This window comes from Carassius auratus, chromosome 22 (assembly GCF_003368295.1).
Source record: "Carassius auratus strain Wakin chromosome 22, ASM336829v1, whole genome shotgun sequence".
In the NCBI taxonomy this organism is placed as follows: domain Eukaryota; kingdom Metazoa; phylum Chordata; class Actinopteri; order Cypriniformes; family Cyprinidae; genus Carassius; species Carassius auratus.
Window position 1 is genome coordinate 13,275,017 of NC_039264.1, and position 24,879 is coordinate 13,299,895.

Consider the following 24,879-nt stretch of genomic DNA (forward strand, 5'->3'; position numbering starts at 1 on the left):
CCTGTATATACGTAATGGACTTTTCCGGATGAAGAAGTTATCAACTCCCTTGACCTTCGGATCACCTCAATCCCGTAATGACCCAGTGATCGTATCCGCAGTGCATTTGGAAATGAAAGTGAATTCCCTCTTGCCCCCGAACGTCCCGCTTCCTCTCAGGCTTTAGAGGCGGTGTTGACATTGACCCATTGTGATCGACTCTTAATAGCCGGGTTTCACAGCGGTAATACGGCAAGACGGGGCTCGCTTAGAGGAATATGTACGAGAGGTCAGAGGTCAAATAGGAGAGGAGGAATGAGATTGAATGGGACGCCGCTTTGTATTTACATTTGGATTAGACTGTTTGTGGACAATTTTAGTGGCTTCTTAGTGGCTATTTGTCAGCATGGCGTAATAGAGACTATAAAATGATAAAGGCTAATTTTATTCTTATTATTATAGTGTCCTTTAAAGTATATATCAGGCACATTTATTAGACTGTTTGTTTATTTTTCTTGTCCACACTGTACATTGTTATGTTTATGTATATTGCAATTTTTTTTTTTTTGTAGACATAACTATCTGTAAGACCTTTGGCACTAATCAGAAACCTGATTGCTGGGATTCAGTTGTGGGAACTGTATCAGTGCTGTCTGCTGGCACAGCCTGCTCTCTGTGGCACAGCAATTATGTTTTGTTCTGTGGGACAATACGTTTCCAGAACCCTGTACTTAAAGTGGGTGAAACCTGTCGGCCAGCATTTCACGCTCATGCCCTTATGCACATGAGTCCATACATGTCAGGTGTGTGTGTGTGTGTGTGTGTTGGAGAGATCAGTTCAGTTCACAGATTAGGCTGTTTGAAGTGCAGAGCGATGGGAAGAAGGTCACTGAAGGAAGAGACGGGGGAGGCTTTCTGGAGGTGCCGGGACATCAATTAACAGTTCCCCTCCAACAACACCATAAATGGCATTTCTACATACAGTAACTTAGCCTCAAACAAGCCCCTCACACATCAGTCTATCCTGCCCATACATCCTGAGAATATATTTGAGCAACCAAGCCAACGTATTTCAGCAATTTCATGCAAATGGAAATAACACCATCATGCATAGGCCAAATTATTATCATTATTATTTTTCACATAAAATCTGTATTTTTTTATTAATATTAATGTTATTTTAATAAATGTATTATTACATAAAAAATCATTAATAATGATAAAATAAATAAAATATATTTTTACTCCTTCACAAATTTTTTTTTTTTTTTTTTTTTTTTTTAGGAATTAAATTGTAATTAAATCATTGAAAACATTTCAAGTTGAAACTTTTGCAAAACTTGGAATTTTTTCTTTTTTCTTAATCTTACATCCCAGGACACTGGCATTACTCATTCCTGGTCCAACATGTTTAAGGAGCCAATGCACTGACCATTTTTCCAGCCCAAAACCACCTTTTCTTGTCTTCTTTTGAACCATGCAGAATTCTCCCAAAAGCAGTCACTAACTTCAGTAGCATCGTCCCGATGGTAGACAAGGGCTGTTTGTCTCTCAGCCTGCAGTTCATCTACACATTTTCACTGCATATACCCAGAAGAAAACAATATTCTCATACCCATATTGTTTTAGCGCTAGTGTTTGTTAGTCTAGCATCAAAGTCAGTGGTGGCGTTGTGCAGGCAGGCCAGTAGTGGAAGGGGATCGGGTGTAAGTTTGAGAAATTTCCATATGTCCACATGGCAATAAAATGTCTGCCACTTTACTTATTGAGATTGTAATGAATGCCAGGTGTGGAGCCTGTTTTTTCAAAGCACTCCATTGACATGCAACTAAAATAATTTTTAAAGAAATCCCGCTCTTAGACCAAAAACAGACTTTTCTGCTATTAGAAAATACGCAGAATGCTTACTACCATTCACAGGGACAATAAAAGAGAAAAAAAAAAGTTCTAAATGAAATCTAGAATTCAAATAATATTTAATCTTGAAAAACAGTTCACATTTAATGACAAATAACCAAGCAATAAAAGTTTTGCAAAACAGCACAGAACCTAAAGGCAATGAGCCAATCAGTCTATTAACTTGAATTTTCCATTCATGCAAAATAGGCCCCAGAGTTTTAGCTCGACCTCATATTTATGGCTTCACACACATAATTTTTTACTTTCGCAAACATTCATATTAGAAGACTTCCTCAGTGTGCGGCTAATCCCTGTTCTCATGACCCAACCCTCTTTCAGATCGCACGAATGATTTCATTAAAACACAAGACTGCCTACACAATATATCAAATCTCACTTGTGTCTTCATACAAAACCAGCTTTTTAAATATATTACAGAGATGTGGAATTACAACTGATACACTCTTGATTGCACTTAGACTCACTCACTTGTGTATTTTTGCGCTTTATCGCTATATTTAACTGGTCCTTTATTGGTAAAATAGGAATTGAACTTTGATAATATATAAATATATATTTTTTTAATTTTAGAAAGTTGAAATCTAGTGCAACATTCTTTTTTTATATATAATTTGGTTTAGTGAATAAAATAAAAATGATTCAGCCTTAGGTTAACTGATTTATGACGACAGTATAACTTTGAAGACAAAACGATAATAGATATGGATGCAATTATATAAACACAACATTGCGCCAAACTCCTGAAGCACTTGGCCTCTCGAGCAGTTCAAATATCTACATTTGATCTGAGATACTCTTGCTTTTATTGGCAATCAGCATTTAGCTAAAACTAAACTCAACATTTGGTGTGAATCAAGGCTCTTTACTGTGTCCGTTTATATTTAGCCTTTATTTATACCTCAAAACAATATTATCTTCTAATATTCTCATGAGTAATGCATATTACACTGTAGTTACACTTAAACATGCTGCTACATATCTCTAGATAATTCTCTATTTTGGCCATACACTTTTTATGTTTAAATGCATCGAGAGTATTAATCATAAATGTCACAATATATTTAGCAAGAATAAAAGAAGTCCAGAAAGAGAAACTGAAACACTCATTAAAAAAACAACAACAATGCATTATGAGAATTACTTCAGAAAAGCTTTTTATTGTTTTAAAAACACTGTCAAAGTACATTGTCTCAGTTCCACTCACGAACACACAGATATCGATGCATGCCTTCATTACTAGCAGACTGAACGCCAGTGCTCCCCCGTACAGTTTTCTAACAAAAGACTAGACCACGCATTATTCGAACTGCTACAGCACAAATAACAGAGCGGGATCATGCATTATCATTTCAGCATTACTCCACAGACTTAAGAGAAATTATATAATCCCTCAATTCACTTTTACTGTATTTAATTATATAAACATTCAAAAGTCTGCATGTACAAATCTGCATGAACAAAACTAAATATATATTCTCTTTGATTGTGCTCTTTTTATTTAACTTGTGTTGTTTTTTGTTCATGCAAACCATTTTCTTTTTCTTTTTGATTGTACACATATTTTGATTGTACTCTAAGTACAATGGACATTTATGAATTTGAGGCATGTGATTCAAAGTTGGTTGCTAAACTAACACTGAAGATAAATAATATTTAAAATAAATATAAATAAATCAAGGGAGGAGAAATGAAGTTATAGTAATTTTATGTGTGAAAAACAATGCCTAGAATGTAAACCCACAGTAACAAATTAAATAACCATTCAGCTGTAGTAGCAGAAGTAATAACATTAGGCTACTAGTAATAACTAGTAATAAAATGTTACTACTGCATTATAAAACTTTAACAAAATACTGTTAATTAAAAGAACTCATTTACATCTGATACAGTTTATATGTTTAAAGGAGGCCTCAAAATCGCTATCTACTTCTCTTACCAGAAGTTAGAAAAGGCAGAGAAAAAGCGGTGGGATTTGAGTCTGTGAAAAAGAGATGAACAGAATTTTGATGCGCACAAGTAGCTACAACATATAGCCACTTCATGTAAAACACATTTTAACAGTAGTTTTAGTGCCATATCATCAATCAAAACACGCGCAAAGAAAAAAAAAAAAAAAAGGATCAGAAAGGCCAACGTGGCACATCTGAAGCGTTTCGCCAAACCTTTAACAATCCCCTCCTGTTTTCGGCTCCAGATTCAGGAACTGTACTTTTAGACATAATAAAACGATCACAGTGATTATTTAATGTAATATATTTGTGCGTGCAAGTATTAAGCTTTACTTATAGGCTACTGTGCTACAGCCTACTTTGTGATAAATCTCGCAATAAAGCTTAAGATATGCTTACTGTGGTAAAAGTGCAACTCTGATAATTATTAAAATAATACGCGTGTGCACATTATAACATGGAATGTTTGCAAAACAGCATAAACATTAGGTTTCTTGGTTTCCACGAGTCTGAAGACATGCACGCTCTCAGACCCGCAGAGCGGCGCTCTCACCCTGCCAACTGCGCCAGATCGCCAGGGGGCGTGGTCCGCGGAGTGACTGACAGCTGATTCTGAGCGGAAACTCCTCCCCCCACCGCCCCTCTCTCTCCCTCTTTCACTCTTTCCTTGATTTCAGAGCAGCCGGTTTTCATTGCAGCGCGCATGGAGAGGCAGAGGAGCAGGAACGGTCAGCGCTCGCGAGGTGAAACGCGCTCAGGGATTTTACGCGTAAAGCCGCTATAAGGTGATTATTATTATTATTATTTTTATTTTTTATTTTTTGTACGGGACGCGCTTTATTATTGGACTACAAAAGAATGCTATCTGAGGAGGAACGGACATTTAAACAACTGCTCTCCGTGTAGCGATACATCTAGAAACGGACACACACGCTCTCCAGTCATGAATGACACACACTGGAGGAGCGTTGACCCCCTGGATGAGTTTTAAAGAGCTTTAGATATTTCTCTGGATTATACAGAAACACGGCTGCAGTTGCGCTTTATGGAAACAGCTGAGAAGAAGACAAGTGAAGTTGGAGAAGAAGGTCTCTGAAGCTGGACTGAGGGTCTGAAGGATTTTACAATCCCCTCCTGGAGCTCCACTTTCATGTCCGAAGTCTCTGGTTTATGACAATGGATTATTTGCTGTTTTTATGCGGCTTTTTGCTGCCTCTAACCTCGGCTGTTGAAGGTAAGATTGTCTCTCTCTCTCTTTTTTTTTTTTTCTCGCAATGCTTATCAACCCAAGAGTCTGGGAGGCGAGTCACGGGTCGATCCTATCGATGCGCGTCTACAGGAGTTGCGCTTCGGACCCCGTCAATGATAACCGGGATTTAAGCGTTTAGTTTCTCCGTTCTAATCAATGCAGTAACACGCGCCCGCTCCGATGCTCTCTTGGGGATGAATGACACCAGTACACATGCGACCCCACTGCAGAACTCCTTCTCCCTCCTGATTGATGTTTATTTTCTTTCACAAACACAATAGTTTCTGTCTTTCCTAAAGGAAACGTCCCTACAGGGAGCCGCACTGTCAGACAGACGCAGATCCAGGGCTCCTCAAAAGACACATGGCGAATTTGGAGCGTTTTATTTTTCCATTAGACGTTCGCGCAACCCATAAATTGACCAAAACGGGCTTTTTATTAGCGCCTTTGTATCTGGAGGTTGCTCTCGTGTTGTGAATCAATTACGCGTTTCTTTTAATCACAATTAGGAGTCGTTTATTTGATATTAATGACTCGGATCGGTAGTGCAGTTGGCTTTTGATTCAGTTAATTCTTCGAAGTCTGGACCCCTGTTAGACCGAGGGACCTTTTGACACCAATAAAGATTTTCAGGGAGAACAACAATGTCGATCTATTCATTTCTTTATTGGTATTTTTAACCACACAATCGCCGACAAGCGTGAAATCGTGAACACTTGCTTATTTGTACCGCTGCTCAGACTCTTCTATTGTGAGTCAAACCTTTAAAACAGCATTTATTATTTAATAAAACTCGTATAACGATATTATTAATGCAGATATTATCAGATAGGCTATGACGACAGCCACTTTTGCCACAGTTAATCTTTTATTATTATTATTATTATTATTATTATTATTATTTTATTATTATTATTATTATTTTTTTTTTAGATGTAAATGCTTGCCTTGCGTTTTACTGCTCAGTGTTTATTATACTAGATTAGTAGCCTAGTATATTATTTCTAACTAACTGCGAGGATCTATCTCTCCCCTTGTTTATTTGATATTTATGAACGAGTGAAGTGGACGGATGTTGAGTTGTTTGGAGTTCATCCGGGTTTGTTTAGTTAAATGTATTTCTTTATTTTCTCCCGCCGCCTTGGTTTATATTTCTATATTAGCTTTGCAAAAGTCATTTACATAAACTTAGCTTACGTGACTTGTAATTTTGTCCGATAACATATCGGAGCAAAATGCGTGGATGTTTCTGTGAAAGGCACGCGGGCCTCGTAATGGCCTCTGATATACTACTGTTACTCGTTTAGCTCGTGAATCAAGCAGAATATTAACTGCCCGCTAATTGTTGTCAAGTATCATACTTATATTGTTTAATGAAAAGCATGATTAAACAAGTTGCGTGTAATAACAATAAATAATCCGAATGACTCGATGTTTTGTTTAGGGTTTACTCATCTAATGTGTCCGTTTATACTAATAGATTTTAGAAGTGGGTACGAATTTAATTTAGGCTGACCACAGTCATGCCATATTCCTGGTCCCTGGAGATCCTCTGATAAAAGGTCTCTTGTCAAAGCTGTCCAACACGCTTTAAATGTGATTATTAATGCACTTCTGATTTCTTCTATAGCCCAGTGCTATCTATAAAATTAAATACGCGTCACTTTGAATCTGAGATCACACGCGTTTTAGTCTTTTCTTGTCCAATTAAGTCAGGTCTGATTTTAATTGTAATTGTTATTTATCACATACGTGCTTGATAAACCTATTTTGTCTTGTAGACTAATTTAAGAGATGTGTAAAACTGTATTACGCGAGAGAAATGTAGACCATTTGACCTCAAATAAAGGTGCAGAAATACTGACTTTACTCTTGGTTATCTTTTCCCCCTCTTATACTGTATTTACAGTATTTTAGTCGTTAAAAGCAAGCGTCCTGCGCCTGTGGGAACATTTTCTGCTTTTTTCGGAGTGTATTTGCCCTCATGTCCCATTGAAGTGGCTATTGAGAGGTAAACGCAGTTAACGCAGACAGAGCCCTCACGAAACAACAGACTCATTATGGGGGTAAACAACATTAACATGAGAAACAGGAGAATAATAACAGGGCACATTCACTGCAGAAGAGCCGTAACGTGAGCTTGAAGAAAGGCCTGAGCGCGCAGCGTAAGCAAACCATTTATTTGTATTTTCAGAAAACGATTCAATCCACTCTCACACATTTTTCCACGCCAGGAGGTGTCCATTTGATTAAAAGCATTTTGCACGGACTGAGATTGTTTGCGCTTTTCAGAAGCGTCCATCAAAGCGCAGGACAGGCCCGTTTAAAATGGAGCTGCTGATGGCAAACGAGAAATGATAATTAATGTCAAATAAATAGTGACAGTGGAACATGCACTGTATCCTACTTTAAATTTAAAAACCATATAAAGTTTAGTCTAGTTTTAATTGTGTAATTTTATTTATTTTTTAATGTTTTTGACAAGTTACGCGTCAACGACAGTAATTTATAGACTATGCTATGTACCGCTGTTAGCAATTTTATTTCGCTGCTACTATTTTAATATCCTGTAAATACCATAACAAAGTAATAATAGTAATAATAATAATAATAATAAATATTATGATTAATAGCAGTATTAGTAATAGTATTATTGGTCTGCATGTGTTGAGCGCAACACCCGAATTCTGCAAATCGACGCGACTTCATCGATCTGTAAAATCTGCGGTCAAAAGGTTTAAAAAGAGGTCAAAGCATCGATCTGTTCTTCACACCGTACACAGGGCCTACACTCCTCCGAGAGGCCCTTTTCTCGACTGATTCAATTACAGTTTCAATCTAAACATGAGCACAGCTCGGTCCAGGAAAGTAAACAGACACAGTCACACGCAGATTTTGTATTTATTTTGTATTTTTTGCTAAACTGTTTTCACCTCTTATATAGGCTGAACAAAGCATGAATTTTAAAGTTTTGAGTTTGAATAATATCTATTCATATATTGCATCCAGCACTTGATCTAAAATATCAAATCATATATATATATATATATATATATATATATCCTCACCTACATACTGTACCCCCCAAAAAAATCTAAATTGGAGAAGACCAAATTTTAAAAGTTTAAGAACACCCCATTCTGATTATTGGGTGGGATGTTTTTCCTTGTTTTTCCACCAAACTTTAGTGTGCAGCCTTCTATTAATTCCCTTTGTGTAGTAGATTTAATTGCTTAATCTTTTATTTTCATAGATGTTCTATTAATTTTTGCTTTTATATATTAGTCTTGCGTGAGAGCTATGGAAAGGTCATATCTTAAACAGAGAATAGGGTGAACAGATGTCCACTGGCTTTGTTTCAGACTCTCGTAAGGAGCTCAAAGGGGTCTCAGACTCGGGCTTTAAGATGCTATGAAAACCAGGAAGAATCAGGAGTGGCTTGCTGTGACTGTGGTGGTCCGCGTAAGCTCGCACCGCTAGCCTATAAACATTAGTGCTGATAACCTTTTGAACACAGGAATGCTTTGGCTGTAAAATTCAGCGGCATTCTGCGTGGAACAATAACGTGCACTGAAGGCCAATATTTAACCAAGTGCTCTGTTAATTGATGAAGAAGTGGACGGGACGCTGACTGGAATGTAGAACTCGCTCCTTTTGGAGTGTCCACTCAAAAGGCCCATCCTGGCAGCTGACGCAAAGGCCTTTACAGAAAAAATAGGTCTTTGACACTCACGACAGTGTGAGGAGAGAATGTGTCTGGGCCCGAACACTGCCAAAATCCCCCCGGTGCTGTCTGCAGCTACTGAAGCGGAATGAGAGAGAGGGATCGAGAGCAAAAGAGAGGCCGAAAGAAAGAGGGACTGAGAGAAAAAGAGACATCGGAGCTTGGTTTCTGTCTTCGGTTGTCCAGGAGCGAGATGGGTGGCGCTGGCAGGGAATATATCTGCTACCAAACGCCCTCTGGAAAAGGGGGGCGGCAGCGCAGAATACCCAAACAAAGTCACATGATGACAGGCACAATAAAATTTCCTTTCCATCTGAATGGTTTTCCCTCTCCAACTCAGCCACAGGGATTTTTAAAAGTTTTCAAATTTTGCTTGCGTGCATTGGTTCAGTGAGTTTACAGTCAGAGCCAATTTGATTAGAAAAAAAAAAAAAAAAAGAAACAGAGCGGAGAGTTTTTTTTTTACATTTTTGGAATATATAAATTTTTTGAAATATATATATTTGAAGCTTTAAGTGATATAGTGTACTGAAACTCTTAGGGAGAGACAGTGTTAGTTCTCAACCCTAGTCCAGTGGGGGAATGTGTGATGTTAGAAGCCCTGGAGGAAACGGCTAATGCTAATGCTAGGTGCAAATGTCGGCTTTGATTAGCAATACGGGCATGTGCGAACAGGGTGGGGAGGGGGGGGTGTTAGGGCTAATGATGGCTTCTAAACTCCATGCTACGAATCAGCCCAGGCCTCTAGATGGTTAAAACATGCTCCCAATCTCCACATCAAACACAGAGAGCCTCGGGCAGGGGCCCAAAAGCAAGCTGGCCCTTCACCCTCTCTGTTAAATCTAGACTCGAATTTGCACTTTAGAGTCATGCTGTTCAATTACACATCTGTGGACTTTCTTAGCCATTCATTTTGGTAATCTACAGATTTGAGTTCTGACTGGTAACATTTTTGCCTTTTGGTATATCTGAGGAAGAGGAAAAGGCTGGAATCTTTAAGTGTTGTGATTTCTGTAAAAAAAGATCTGTAAAAAAAAACAACAACAACAAAAAAAAACACTGCTATTACTATTCTTACAATAAAATAATCATAAACTTAAATGGTAAAATCTTTAAAAAATTGCCAAAAAAATAAAGTTTCAAAGTTTTATTTTTACAACAATATCTGCAATAACTATATTGGTGGTGACACTTTCTTTTAAGGTGTCCTTGTTACAGTGTAATTATTCATTTAAAGACGGAGTAATATTAATTAACTACATGTACTTATGTATCTGGTTAGGATTAGGATGATGTTTTGGTTTAGGTTTATTGATAATTCTATAGTAAGTACATGTAACAAGGACACAGTGAAATGAAGCGTTACCAATTATTTATTCATTTATTATTAATATATATATATATATTTTTTTTTTACTGTGGCATGCTTGTGTGAGCGTAATTTGTTTTAGCTGACAACACAAAACGAACTGGTGTTAGACAGGAACTCTTTTAATGCTTACGTGATCTAACACCTCTCCATTTGGTGTTCGAGGTGAGAGCAATGGCACTTCGGCACGGTGCAAATGCAGGTACTTGTGAAAAAGGACGTGTTGTAAAAGTCCCTGAAGGCATTGCAAGTCTGTCTTTTTGAGCTGTACTTGGGAGTGTTTTGAAATTCAGCTTGCTGGAAGTGGATCAGACGGTTCATGTAAATGCGAAGCAAGTGCCACGTATGCCTGTACCACACTTTTATTTGGCGAATTCCTTCAAGACGTTGATGGCGATCTCACTGTGCAGATAACATTTTTGTTTGAATGCCATGCATGTTTGAGTTAATTGCACAGTAATTTATTAGTGATTTAGCTTATAGAAGTATAAGCATGCATGCTTTTCCCACACCACATCCAGTTTCAGCAGGGTCACCATCCCCATCCAATCAGGGATTCTGAATGAATATTTTGTGGCTGATTCATTTATGGCTCGTTGTCAGGCTTGATCGATCACACTTCCTTCTCACTTAGCCTTTCTGGCAACTGCCCTTTCGAAATGTGCCAAGCTTTCTAGAGCCTCTCATTACCAGCATTTTAAGACTGACAGGATTGAAGATCCAGTGAGTTGGAATATAGTATCTGTCCAGTGATCTTCACGTCAACTTCTTGTGTAGCTGGCATAGGCCAGAACTGCCATGGAAAAAGGGCGCTCGTCACGTCTCAAGAGCAACCTTGGAGATGAAATGACATGTTTCTGCAGAGACCTCAGAACTGCCCTTTTCTAGTTGTGTCCAAAGTCTAGAGAATATTAGATGCATTGGATATAAGGCAGGCAGTCATGCTCCTGGTGAACTACTTTTCAATTGAACCCTTAACTATACACCTAGCAGCTGAGCTAGATAATCAAAGATTGGAGTGTTGATTAAAAAATACAGTTGTGTTACAGTCTCCAAGAGGAGGACTGAATACCCCTTGATATAAGGTACGGCACGCACCCCCCAAGTCACTTGCGAGGCGCGACGAGTGGCTTATCTGTTATTAAAGTGCCCTCAACCTGAACGGGATAGATGAGGACATAGGCGAACAAAGGGACAGAGAAAGACTGAGAGAATTGTCCGGTATCCGAAAGGCACTTGGTACAGTATTGGTTGAGCAGTTCATCTGAAAAGGTGCTGAGAGGAGAGACAATGGAAATACACCGGAGCTGGTCGGATGGGGTTATGAATGCAGTGGGAATTTAGGCCGAGCACAGCGAGAGCAGAGAGTTTTCATCTTCTGTCTTGGACAGCTGCCACGGATCTATCTCTGCATCTTAAATTTGACTTGCTCGGCCTAGCTATGCCTGAGAGGAGATCATTGTTTCTGCCTTTTCTCTCTGTCCGTATTTCTACCTATCACTTTCTTATTCTGAGCTAGCCTAACAAACTCTTGATGGGCGAGGGGTATGCAAGGTGTTTTAATGAATCTGAAAAGCTGGCGAGCATCAATCAATGACGGCCTTGAGCCTGCACATGAGATCAGGTCCACCTGACGGCAGGAAAGTAGAAAAGAAGGATACAGTCTGCATACAGAATGAAGAAGCTCTCGAGGCTGGAAAAATAGCTTTCCAGTGTAACAGACAGATGTTATCTCTTATATCGCAACAGTTGGTGGCTTGAAACTGCCACCCCTTTCATTGGTATACTCATTTGTAACACCATCTAGATGAATGTCGAGCGTAAAAGGGATGACAACCTGGTGAAAACCCAGAGGACAAGTGTGGGTTGCATAGAGGCCTCTCCCCACAACAGGTGGGTTTTATCCAGACAGAGAAGCTAAAGACAATGCACCTCTTTCTCTGCTCTGTTTACTGTTCCCTGTTCCACATCCCTGTCACTTCTTTTCTACACTTTCCCTCCATCTTTTTACAGCCCTCCCTCTCCCCTACTCTCCCTGGGCACCTTATGTGACCGTTTCTTATCAGGGAGATAATTCTAATTGTTGCATTATTTCCCCCTATCTGTTATCTCACTCCTTCAGTGATATCAGAATCCCAGAACAGGTCTAGAAGCTTGGGGACAGGGCCTATTTACCCACCTTTGTTGTATCCAGTCAATGATAAGAGTTGTGACTATGTGTGTGTGTTCTTACAACTCTATCCTGTCATAGTTTCCTATGGGAGCTAAGGGCTATGTCTATAAGCAATGTAAGTCAAGCTCTTGCGGGATAGATTTGACAAGTTCAGTCTCTTGATACTTTGATGCCCGTGGCTTTTACGAAAATCTCAGCGCAGGTTCCCAGTCTTGACATCTTATGTAAAATAATGAAGGTGCGGAAGCCTCGTCATCAAACCATCGTCATCTCATACACGGCTTGGAGGAGAGTCAAGCAGAGGTCTCTAACTAAGAACAGGAGCAGAATCAGCATGCTGACATGACGCAAAGTCTCGTGGGGTGTGAAAGCAAGCATATTGACGAGAAATGGAGCTGGCACTAGAAACAAATTAAAATATCCCATGACCAGATGGGGATGGTGAACCGAGGGGCCATATTTGTATCATGAGTGTGAGACGCACCACAGTGAAACAGCTTCATTGCCACTTTTGCCCCGTTGTGTCCTCTGGGAAATGACCTAAAAGGATGCTGATGATTAGCGATTCAATTTAGCCAGCCGTCGGTCAATATAGCAGTCTGAGGGGAGATGGTTGTTGATACTGCCCTGCCATCAAAATAGGTGGCGATCGAAATGTCTAGGGACTACATTTGCCTTCCTTGGTTAATTAAGGAAGCAGTTTGTCACTGTTCTTACTTATTCATAAATCTTTCCATCAATTTGAGACAGCTTGGTTTGAAGGAGCTAGCTAAGTAAGAAAAGCACTTAAGAGTAATCTATAGAGTTCAACACCGGGCACAGCTTTGTGCCTGCTTAATTAATCAAGACACTGCAGTGGTGCCCTAAAACACGAAGACACTTTCATATATCAAGAGGGTAATATCTAGAGATTTGTTCTTTTAGCTTAAGCATTTTTGCCACTTGTATTGATTCAGAACAGGAAATGAGCCATGAGTGAATGTGTTGTACAATGTTTTGTCTAACTGCTATGTCACCACAGCAACTAGAAATGTCCCATCATCCATCCATCTATTCTCCAAACCGCTTAGACTTTGTAGGGAGCGGGGATGCTGGAGCCTATCCCAGTGTCTCAGGCCAAAGGCAGGGCACCACCCTGGACAGATGGTCAGTCACAGAGCGAGCAACTTGTTTGTTTAAAAGTTTGAGTGTTCCGGACTGCAGAAATGGTGGGGAAATACATATCCTACCACACTAGGTTTCTGAAAACCAAAAAATCTAAACATTTGCCGTCAGCCCACTACATAGATGTTTATCATTAAAGGATGAGCACTTTGTTGTCCGATCTCTCTGTTCTTTGTGTCATCTGTTTGCATCTTTGTTACTCACCTGGCCTCAGGTTATGAAGTTCAGACTCAGGGAAGCATGTACATTCATGAAACACTCGTAAGTACAGGGTTGTCACCAGTAAATATGGTCAGTCCTCCAGTGATGGAAGTCCTGTACAGCTGACTTGTTGTTATGAGTAAACTACGCCAAAGTTCAGTACACACCCTGTGGTTCTTTTGATGAGCACTTCCATGTCGACATCATCTTGCTCTGAGACCACCAAGAGATGTAACATACCTGAACTGCAGAAGTTCATGTGCAGGTTCCAGGCAGTCAAGGTGTGGTTAGCAGGCCTGTAATTAGAGTTGAGGCCGCAGAGTCTCCGTGACGGCATGTCTATCTTTGTGTGTGTGCTGGATTAAGTGCATCCATGTGTGTGTGTTCAAGTGTTCAAGTGAAAGAGATCAACGGCAGAAAATTCCCAGACTTCTCATTATCTCTCTACCTGTCAATTGCATCTCTTAGCACCTGCACTTCCTAAATTGAAGGGCGTTCTCACATAAAATATTCTTTCCCAGTCGTTGTCTTTGCCTTCTGCGCTTCTCAGGCACATCACATCACTGCAACAAACCAGCGCTTGTAGATTTATACCACAATACAGAGACTTTATTGGTTCAGTGTAGACACCGTTAAAGCCACCGTGTTTGATTTATCAGTCAATGATTGACTTTAGATTGCTTTTGCCTTTCATGTCCCCTGCACTGTAAATAGACGCCCAACTGCAGCCCTGCTGGTACACTCTTCCTGTTTATTCAACTCTGTTATCTCATGTGTCCACTGGCCTTAGTTCTTCCATCAGCGCCACTGTCTTCACAGTGTCATTTTAGTGCGATGGCTCCAGATACACCCACATTGGTCTTTATAGATTTGATTATACAGATTATGAGTGGGAAGTGTTTCATAACCCAATATGGGCCTAAAAGTGTTTTATATATTACATAACCTCATACTGAAAGCATATATTGGAATAAAGAATGAGACCCATCTCATGTCTAACTCAGACCTCTCTCCATCCTTCTCTGCCTCCCTCAGCCTTCTCACCAGGCCCTCTACTGAGACCCATAAATCAATGGAGCTCAGTAGCCTGTCGGGGGTTTACCGTCTGTGGGGGGTATTGGTGGCCCAGGCTCCCCAGCCGCTGGCTTTAGTTACACATCAATGAAGGGTGAATAATACATTAGTCAGCCCCTGACAGTACAGTTCTAGGCGGGCAGGCAGACGGAGCCTCCCCTGGCCCTTCATCAGTGCATCTGTGCCGTAATCAGCCTCTGGGGATATACCTCTTAGCTTTGGCCTACCTCTCTTCCACCTGATTTACTTACTGTCTATGCAAATATAGTGATGTTTAAACACCCGCTCTGGGGGTTAAAGGTACAGTTTTCTCTAAAATAAAAACTCTGTCATCCGTTGTTCACCCTCATGTTCATCCAGTCTAAATCGTTGTTAGGATGAACTATAACCCTATAGAATATGGAATGCAGATGGCAGTGAAGGTAAGGTAATAAATGCAAATAAATTGCACCATTCCTTTCGTTGAGGCGAGGAACTGCAAGTGACACCCATAAAGTCTAGGTTAATGATTTGAAGCAGGCAGGAAGTATTTCGCCTGACCCAGCATGGCCAGCAAAGACTGTGGAGATGGATTTTTTTTGGAATAAACGGCCCCAGAACTGTAGCCTACTCAGCACAGTTGCACTGTATACTGATTTATATCCGGAGGTTTACAAGTGGCACATATATATATATATATATATATATATATATATATATATATATATATATATATATATATATATAAACATTCACATGCATCAAGGCTCTTATTTAATTGTTCGGAGACATCTAAACCCATGGCCATATGGGGCACCCTAGAATTGGGTGTCAACAGGTTATCAACCTTCTCCAGCATAATTGCCCAGAAATGAACTTCCATCGCTAATACCTCCTGTCACAATCTGTGAATCACTTTGCTGTAAGTGAAACACTTAAGTGCATGAATGTGTGATCGCCAATGACCTAGACGCCCATGTGTCCTAATCAGGCAGTTGTTTCTTTTTGTCTCGGGGATGGAGTCCATGAATAAAGAACTCAGATGACCATCTTCCATACACTCCAGGCAGCCTGTGTCTGTGTGTTAAAGAGCTGAAAACCAATTAGAGAGGTCTAACGAGTCAAGTTATTACTGCAGCCAAGTGTGAGATTAATTAACTGAGCAGCAATTAAGAACATGCCTGAAAAGATCTAACAGATAAGCAGTAAGAGGGAGAATCACAACCAACATTTTTATAATTTTTTTGCTTTAGCCAACAGGGAGGGTACAAGATAAACAGAAATAACAAGCTATTACCTTCAATTAGAATCCAGGCGCATTGGAAAATCATGCCTGTGGTGACATTTCTGGAAAGTTATATTACGTTTTTTTTCGTTTGTTTCACGGCACGTTCATATTGAAGTATTCACGTAGTGGCGCTAAAAGCATGTGTTTAGTTTTTGCTGAAACAGGTGATATCAGGTAAGTGGTGCTTAAACGTTAATGCTTCATTGTATTTTGGATATATAACACCTCACCTACGCTAAACCTGACACTAAGTCTAACCAATAGTGTTTACAAAAGCAAGAGCGCCATTTTTTTTTTTGTTTGGATCTACACATTTTTGAGCTCATTACTCATGACTACTGTTTCAAAGGACATATCTGACCACTTCTACTAGAAAAGCAATACACATGGTGTTGGAATAAATACTGTTGGTTTTTCAGTCACTAGTGTTAATTTCAACTGGAAACTCCAGTGATTTTTGTAGTTAGAGGTATGTTTTTCCAGTGAGCTTATGTTGCCAAATTAGCAAATAATACAATTCTTGGTACATTATTATGATTCACCTAGTTAAGACATACCTGGATCAGTCCCTGAACAAAATTCCCACCGAATTATCAGTTTTCTGGCTTGAGTGGGAAAATGTTGATCGAGGCACATGCTTTATGGGGTAACATAACCCTGTGCTTGTGTATATACATGTAAATTCAGCTGTGGGAGCTTCTGAAATTTGCATAACTCTGCGCCCTACTTTCTTTTATTGACATATTTCCAAAGTGCCAGAGCTTGGTAGAAATTTCCAAAAAGAGTGTTCTCAAATATAGCATGAATGATGGTGTCCCTTCCACTTAGGACAGTTCCAAACCATGCTTTAGTCATTGAGCATATTCAGAGACTCCGTGTGGGTGTATATTTGTTTTTGTGCGACTATTTGTCGGCTCAGCAGTCATAAAGGCCCTACCCATCCACAGTTTTGCTTCGGTAACTGCCTAACCTTCCTTTGTTGCTGCAGTTCTGACCTGAATCAGATAATAAGTGGGCAGGTAAACATTAATGAGTGGCTCTGGGCTTAATGAGCTAACGTGAGAATAGCTAGTCAAAAGAAGCCTGAACTGCCTCAGGCTAATGTGTCATATGTAGCAAGAAATGTCAAAAAAAAGTCCAAAAAACTTAACATAATAACTCCTATTACGCTGTGGTTTAGTTGGAGCCATTAGACATGTTTTCTTTGTTCTGGCAGGTAAACCACAACATATCCTGATAATTAGCATGCAGCATGACAGCCGAAACTGAGCTACAGATTTGTTCCCATGTCTTCAGCAGTTGCTGCCAATGCTAATATGTGACAGCACTGGGAAGTTAGCAAGGTTCTTGTCCTCGCAGCTTGGGTTTTTTTCCCAAGAAATGAAAAGGAATCGCAACCTCCTTGGCTGCCCCAGATGGTATATTTGAAACATTACGAAGCGATCAAAAGCCACTGGAATGTTGGAAATGTGGACCACATCAGTCCAGTAGCTGCTAACAAACAGCTGCCCCGTGATGCAAAACAGAAATCTCATATTTGACAGCCATTAGAGGTTATTTGTATGTTTGCATAGTAAGATGAGACTGTATATTTTGCTGATGACTATATCAGGAGTAATTTACCCCAGACATATATCTCATTAGATAATTTGAAGCAGAACCATAAAAAAAAATACAAAAAATATATTCTAACCAAAGCCTTGATGTTTATACATACTACATTTTTAGATCCTTCCGGGAGACTGCAAGGATGAACCCTATATTTTTAAGCTTTCCTCATTTTTGGGCATGCTAGACTTGAACTATTTTTGCTATATTTTAATGTTTTTTTGTTTAGTTTTTTTATTTAAGGGTCGATCGATTATTGGCCTTGCTGATTATCGGTACCGATATTAAGCATTTTTATGCTTCATTTCATTTTCAAAACCAATTTGCCATCAGTGCCAAATTTTTAATTTCCATTTTTACACCACATATATATGATCAAAATGTTGATTATTGCTCTACTTGGTCTGTAGTAATCAGTATCAGCCTTAAAAAACACATATTGGTCAACCCCTATTTCAAATGTCTTTTATGTAGGCTATATTAGTATGTTTTACACCTGCCACTCAGTATAGAAAAGCTTTACTTCCACCTTTTTGTCTCTAAAAATAAAAATTGTCATAGGAAAAGAAACAGTGATTTTTATAATCCCCATTCACTCTTTCGCATTGTGTGCAAGCCATTATCGGTCAGATACCGAGATGTCAAGTCTGATGTCATCCACAGCATCCTTTCACAAACATCTTACCTCAAGGTAAAAGTGGTTGGAAAAAATGAGGGTTTGGGGGCATTTTAACTTCTGCCCTAGTCTGAAGTAGCTCCTTAGTGTTATAGCATGGCAAATGCCTTCCGGTGGTCCTGAGGGATCGTGCTATTACCATATATTTAGCCTAGATGTCTGTTGGCTGCCTCCGCAGTGGCATAATGAACGTGTCAAAGGGAGGCGAGTATGGCAAACGGGCTGTTGGAGGATGGAGATGAGTCCCTGGACAGCAGCTACAACAGACAGCTCCTCTCTGCAGCTGACAGGAAAGGCCAGTGGGCAGCGCGGTGCCAAAATACCTCCATAATGAACCTGGAATGGAGGTATGGGGAAGTCAGACATGCCTCCTGCCTCGTTCTTTGGCTTGGATTACAAAACACAGGAGGGGGATACAAAGATATCTCCAAAACCAACATATTCAGGATTTTGAGGAAGGGCGCAAGGCTCTCTGGAGACCGGGGCTAGTTGTCACATTCGTTTCTCCAGTGAAAATTTCTCAGGGTTGGTTTCTTTTCAAACTTCTGGTTGGGCATTTCTATAAACAAGATGTGTTGACCTTTCATGGCAACATGCCTCAATAGCACTATATGAATAATGCTAGTGCACTCAGGTTGTTTTTGATTTATGTAAAAACATCTCCATCAGTACCGTCTGCCAGATTTTGGGACAAAGCTTGACTGATAATATGAGTTGTGGGTAATGATGCATTGAGCTCTCTATTGAGCGTGGAGGCATATTTTAGAGTTTCAAAAAGATTTTTGATGTTTTTTTCTGTAGTATTGGCAGACTTGCATTCCTGGCAGTTTATTACAGCCAGAGTTGAATTTCAACCAGAACGAGAAAATCAATCAAAACATAGTTATCGTGATTATGGTCCTTTTATACTTTTCGCTTGAGGAGAGGGAGAGGTGTTTGACTGTTGGTTAAAATGTGCTTACGCTAGTCTCAGCCAATGGCATGATTCATCATGCTCAACGGATTGCAATTTTCTCCACTTATTTTGAAAATCATTTTTTTTTCTTGGAGGCTTTTGGTTTGTTTTTCATGAAGCTACATTACTGTTCAAACTATTTCCAACTCTTCCAATTCTGATGAGCAATGTTCAATGGCATCTTTTATTTATTTACAAGTATTCCATTTAATTATTTATTGAACATTTGTGTCTTTTTAGAAAGCTCTATTTTACATTTAAATGGAACATATAAAGGCAAAGTTATTAAATGCAAAGGTCTCTAAAAGTTACTCGTGTTTTTTTTTTTTTTTTTTTATATATTTCTGACTCCGAGTTATTTATTTATTTTAAATAATAGAGAGATGACACCATGGTGACCATTTTTGGACTGAATAGAAAGCATTTCTGTGTATAGAGCACAATAAAGCAAATTGGCACTTCTGCTGAGCTCTTTGCTTGTGTTGCATGACGGTGACCTTTTGTGACCTAAACATATGTTTTATTATTTTCTCAGTGCCATTTACAAAATGCTTTTGGAGTCAAGGTGTGCCTCCGCTTCTTCCGTAAACCTGTTTACTCTCACCGGCTTGCATTTTTCAACTGGCTAGTTGAGTCATCTATATTTATTTCAGCTGGCCCTGCTCCCCACTGACAGTAATGGAGACCTGGAGAGCATGATGGACAGGGAGAAAAGAGAGAAGGGGTTTCAGAGATATGGGGGGAATGAAAGAGAATGAAGTGGATGGAAAGGATGGCTGTGATCAGCGTCGGCCTGTCAAAACACTTCCCGTTGACTGATACACCCTCAGACACTTGGGAAAAGAAGACCGAGATAGAAAAGGTGTGAATGAAACATTAAAAAGGCAGAAAGAAAGAGCAGTTGAGATCCCAAAGAAAGAGCAGTTGAGATCCCAGCAAATGATGGCTAGTTTAAAGAACCTAAAAATGTAAGAGGTTGCTATATCATTCCATCATCACATTTCTTTTCTTTAAGTATTTGCTGACATTCTAAAAGGCAGACAATTCTAACATTATAGGATGATTCAAATATAGGGAATTTAATATCTGTAAATCCGTTGAAAAAGTGTTAGTGCTGTCAAACGATTAATCGCGATTAATCGCCTCCAAAATAAAAGTTTTTGAGTGCATACTATATGTGTGTGTTCGGTGTATATTTATTATGTTTATATAAACACACACACACAGTGTATATTCTGGAAATATTTCTGAAATATGTATGCAGTTAATCCTGATTGATCATTTAAAAGTACTAGATTGTGTTATGTCACAAAAGTTTGCATTTCCCAGAGAAACTTTGCACTTGTGCGCATTTGTGTTTGCGGAATGTTTTCAGAGTCGCAAAAGTCACAAAACATTTGCACTCAATGAAGAAACTTCGCGTTCCCCTGAGAAACTCGCAAAACGCGACAACTGAGTTTATAAGGTAAACACGCTATATTTGCGACAAAATACAAAAGCATTGAAATATAATTTCTCCTGTCATCTCATATTTTGTTCCATAACCACATCCCTTGTGTGTCTAAACTATCATTCTAGAGTTTTTAATTCTGTACAAACCCCCAAACAGAAGTCTTACTTAGGTGTCATAAACATGTGACCATTAATACGATACTGAAACATGACTGTGAGTAGAATCACATACTCTGACGCATGAATTACGTTCATGCTAGTGTTTCAGATGAGGAATCCACACATCATACATCATAAAAGTACAGCTGTGATCGGCAAACACTATCATTACAGTTGTGTAATAATGCCTGAAGAGTCAGTGGTAGCAAAGACGCAATACAGTAACTTTTTTAAGGAAGAACTACAGAACCAAAAAGTACACGAGCTTTTACATTTTGAAACCCTTGCTAGATGTTGATTAGTGGAGAACACATTTGTGTCATATCTAACCAAAAACACCAAACTAACATTATAAACACAGATGAGGCCTATGCTTTCCTGTTAACACAATAACTCGCCTCTAGAAGAAGAAACATGAACGCATTGATTAGTTGTACTCCTGCAGCAATGTGAGTCTAACAGACAGCTCCCATTTAGTGTGAAATCTGTAATCGGATCAGCGTTCGGTATCGGAATACGCCAGCGTGTTAGCTTAAGTGCTCATTAATAGCTGATCGTGCTTTATCTCCATCTCAACGCATCTTGTGTCCTATCTAGCCACAACAGAGTAACTGATGTGCAGTATCGTAACTCTTTCACTAAGTGCTTTAGGGGACACATGCCCAATTCATGGTGATTGACCACAATGGGCGAAGGTGGTCAGGGCATTTTATACCATGACTTACGGTTTATATACACTTTCAGAAAAGCTCTCATTGGGGCTGTAGCATTTCAAAAGGTACTTATATGTACTTTTAGTTCTTAATATATACCTTTAAGGTACTAATATGCATCTTTAGGGGTAAATAACTTGAGTTATTCACAGGGAGAAGGGGACATTGGAAAAGGTCTCACTGGGTATGCCAGTAATAAGGACATGTATTTAGACACTGTGTACGCATAGTTGTGAGCACACCTGGTTAGCAGACAGTCACCCCAGGGGCTGCCTGTTCATCAGATTGACTGCCCTCTGTAATTACAGGCCTTGGAAAAGGGAAGAAACGAGAACGAATGTGCGTAAGGAGGGGTGCAGTGCCCATTTCTAGAGCTGAAGCTGGAACTGGAACGCACTACGGGGTTCATGCAAACTGGAACAGGGCTTGAATATTCATCTCGGTCGTGGCTCGTCTTTTGCTCACCATATGAACCCGGCATGCTCGTCTTTGTGCTGTCTGTGAGCGTCAACGACATGTCTGACTCGGTTTGATCAAAGCAAACGGGCTCGTTTTCAACAACCCCATTTCCCTTGATGATGTCAACTTCAAAATCAGACCCCCCTAAGACCTCGCGCCGATCCCAACGTCTTCTAATGTCAGCTGAAGAACTAATTAACACAACAAACAAGAATGTAGCAGACGCACTTATGCTCTTTGTCACCTTCCTGTCAAATGCTGTCATCGTAACCAGTGTTGTGACAGTTAAAAGAGTCTTTGAGATTTCCACGACGACCACATGCAATGCCAAAAAAGAGAAAGAAAAAACAATTAATGAAATCAGTCAGATCAGTCCTCTGTGGAAAAGTACACATTAGCATATTTTTTTTAAAATGGTACTTATTATGTGAAATAATATGCTTTAAAAAATACACTTAAGTGCGAATTGAATGTATTTTTTTGGACACTTAATTGAAAAATTATTACAGTGTAAATGTATTTAAAATGCAATTATATGAATTTTTGTCTGACCCACTTAAGTAGGATTTTAAGTAAACTTTATTTGAATATACTATACTTTTTGGTAAGCCAATTTTTTTTTTTTTTTTTTGGGGGGGGGGGGGGGGGGGTTAAAGGGTTAGTTAAAGGGTAACTAACCCAGTTAAAGGGTAAGTTCATCCAAAAATTTAAATTATGTCATTAATAACTCACCCTCATGTCGTTCCAAACCCGTAAGACCTCAGTTCTTCTTCCGAACACAGTTTAAGATATTTTAGATTTAGTCCGAGAGCTTTGGACAGTAGACCGTACACACAGCTTCAATGGAGGGACAGAAAGCTCTCGGACTAAATCTAAAATATCTTAAACTGTGTTCCGAAGATGATTATTGCAAATTTATGATAGTTTAAATTCATTTTAAATGCAATTAGCTGAACTATAGAGTGTTTTCTGACCCACTTAAGTCGGACTTTTAATGTACGTCTATTATCTTTGAAATATGGTTAAAATTTAATATTGAATATACTGGTAAGCATTTTTGGTAAACCTATTTTATTTTTTTTATTTTTTGGACACTTAACTGCATGTTTCAGATTAATTATAGCTTAAATGTTTTAAAAATGCAATTAGCTGAACTTTGAAATTAGTGTGCAAAATATGAATAAAACAATGACTTAAAATGTACTTTTAAGTGTACTTAAGTATCCTCTTTAAGTACACTTAATTTACCTTTTATTTGATTAATATTTGATATCTACAAGTGTACAAGAAAAAATTGGGTTAGGGTACACTACAAGTGCGCTTTAAATACAATTAAGCATACTTTCCTCACAAGTAAATTCTCAAATCTTTGAATAAATCGATAGCTTGAATACAAGTAAAAGATATATAGTGCACAAATTTTAAATGTTTTACATGACAACGATAGTCAAGTGGCAGAAAGCTGCGATTTCCTAAAATTTTCAACGATACAATTACAAATTCAGCAAAGACTTTTCAGGCAATTTTATTAGATAAAAATGAAGGTAAATCCACCATGAAATGAGCACTACATCTGCAGCATTGACAGTGTGCCTTGTTAGTACGTAAATGACTGGGAGAGTGACAAGCATTGTGCCGTGACTGACAGCAAGTGGACGGATGGGGATGAGCAGGCTTCTTTCATGGCTTTCCCATGGAGGATTCAGGGTGTTGGAGATCCAGTCACCTACATCAAGAAGCGTCGACCAATTAGAGGTTGCACGCCAGCTCGCCAAAAGCAGCCTTCTCCTCTAATCACCACACTCCAGTGTGGCACAAAAGCCCGGGCCGCTCACCACATTTCAATTTAAATAGGATCCCCCCTTTCCCCCTCCATCCTCTTTCAACGACTTTCCCCCTTCTCCCATACCCCCCCCCCCCCCACACTTTCTGCTGCTTCACCTAACCCCCCAAGAGCTAATAAAAGCAGCAACAAAAGCCCACACAAAGCAGTCCGTCTAATAGCTTTAATAAGTCTAATGCAGTGTTGTCCTCTCTCTGTTGACACATCTCAGTGTTGGGTGGCAAAACAGAGCTCAAGAGTTTGGAAACAGAGAGGGACATTCTTTTTTCGGTCGCTGGGCCTGTCGTTCGGTCCGATTTCACAACGGCACAGCGGGAGACGAAACTAGCAAACCTTTAGACGCAAGAGGGAATGCACAGATCTGAGAATCCCAGAGAGTTAATGAATTATTCCTGAAAATTAATGTCTATACACATGGGAATGCAATGAATACATTATGTGTTGAATACTTTTATGTGCGTGTGTGTGTGTGTGTGTGTGTGTGTGTGTGTATATATATATTATTGCTGTCAAACGATTAAGCATGATTAATCGCATCCAAAATAAAAGTTTTTGTCTAATTAATAAATATACACAGTATACAAAGATACAAACACATGAATGCATATATTTAAGAAAATTATGTGGTGTTTATACATTAATAACAAAATATATGCTGTATCTGAGTGTATGTATATGTACATAATAAATATACACAGTACACATACATATTATGTTATTATACTATGTAAAGAAAAACTTTTATTTTGGATCTGATTTATCTATATATATATATATATATATATATATATATATATATATATATATATATATATATAGAGAGATAGATAGATAGATCTATAATTCCATTTTAAAGAATTCTGTTTTAGTTTAAACTGTCACATTATATTCTTCCAATACCTCAACCAGCTCATCACAAAAACATTGGATCAACCAAATAGCATG

At 39.0% G+C, this 24,879-nt stretch overlaps 1 protein-coding gene across 6 annotated transcripts in view; it reads left to right on the forward strand.

Moving 5' to 3' along the window:
- Positions 1–4,513: 4,513 nt before the first annotated feature.
- Positions 4,514–24,879, forward strand: part of ephb3b (eph receptor B3b) — a 46,755-nt gene continuing 26,389 nt past the window's right edge. For 3 of the 6 annotated variants that reach the window (XM_026197838.1, XM_026197839.1, XM_026197843.1), the window contains exon 1: positions 4,515–5,082. In XM_026197838.1, the coding sequence (XP_026053623.1) occupies positions 5,019–5,082 (64 nt within the window). In that variant the 5' untranslated portion in view covers positions 4,515–5,018. Of the gene's footprint in view, positions 5,083–24,879 lie in introns of all 6 variants that reach the window. The other 3 variants (XM_026197842.1, XM_026197841.1, XM_026197840.1) reach the window with 3 other exon arrangements.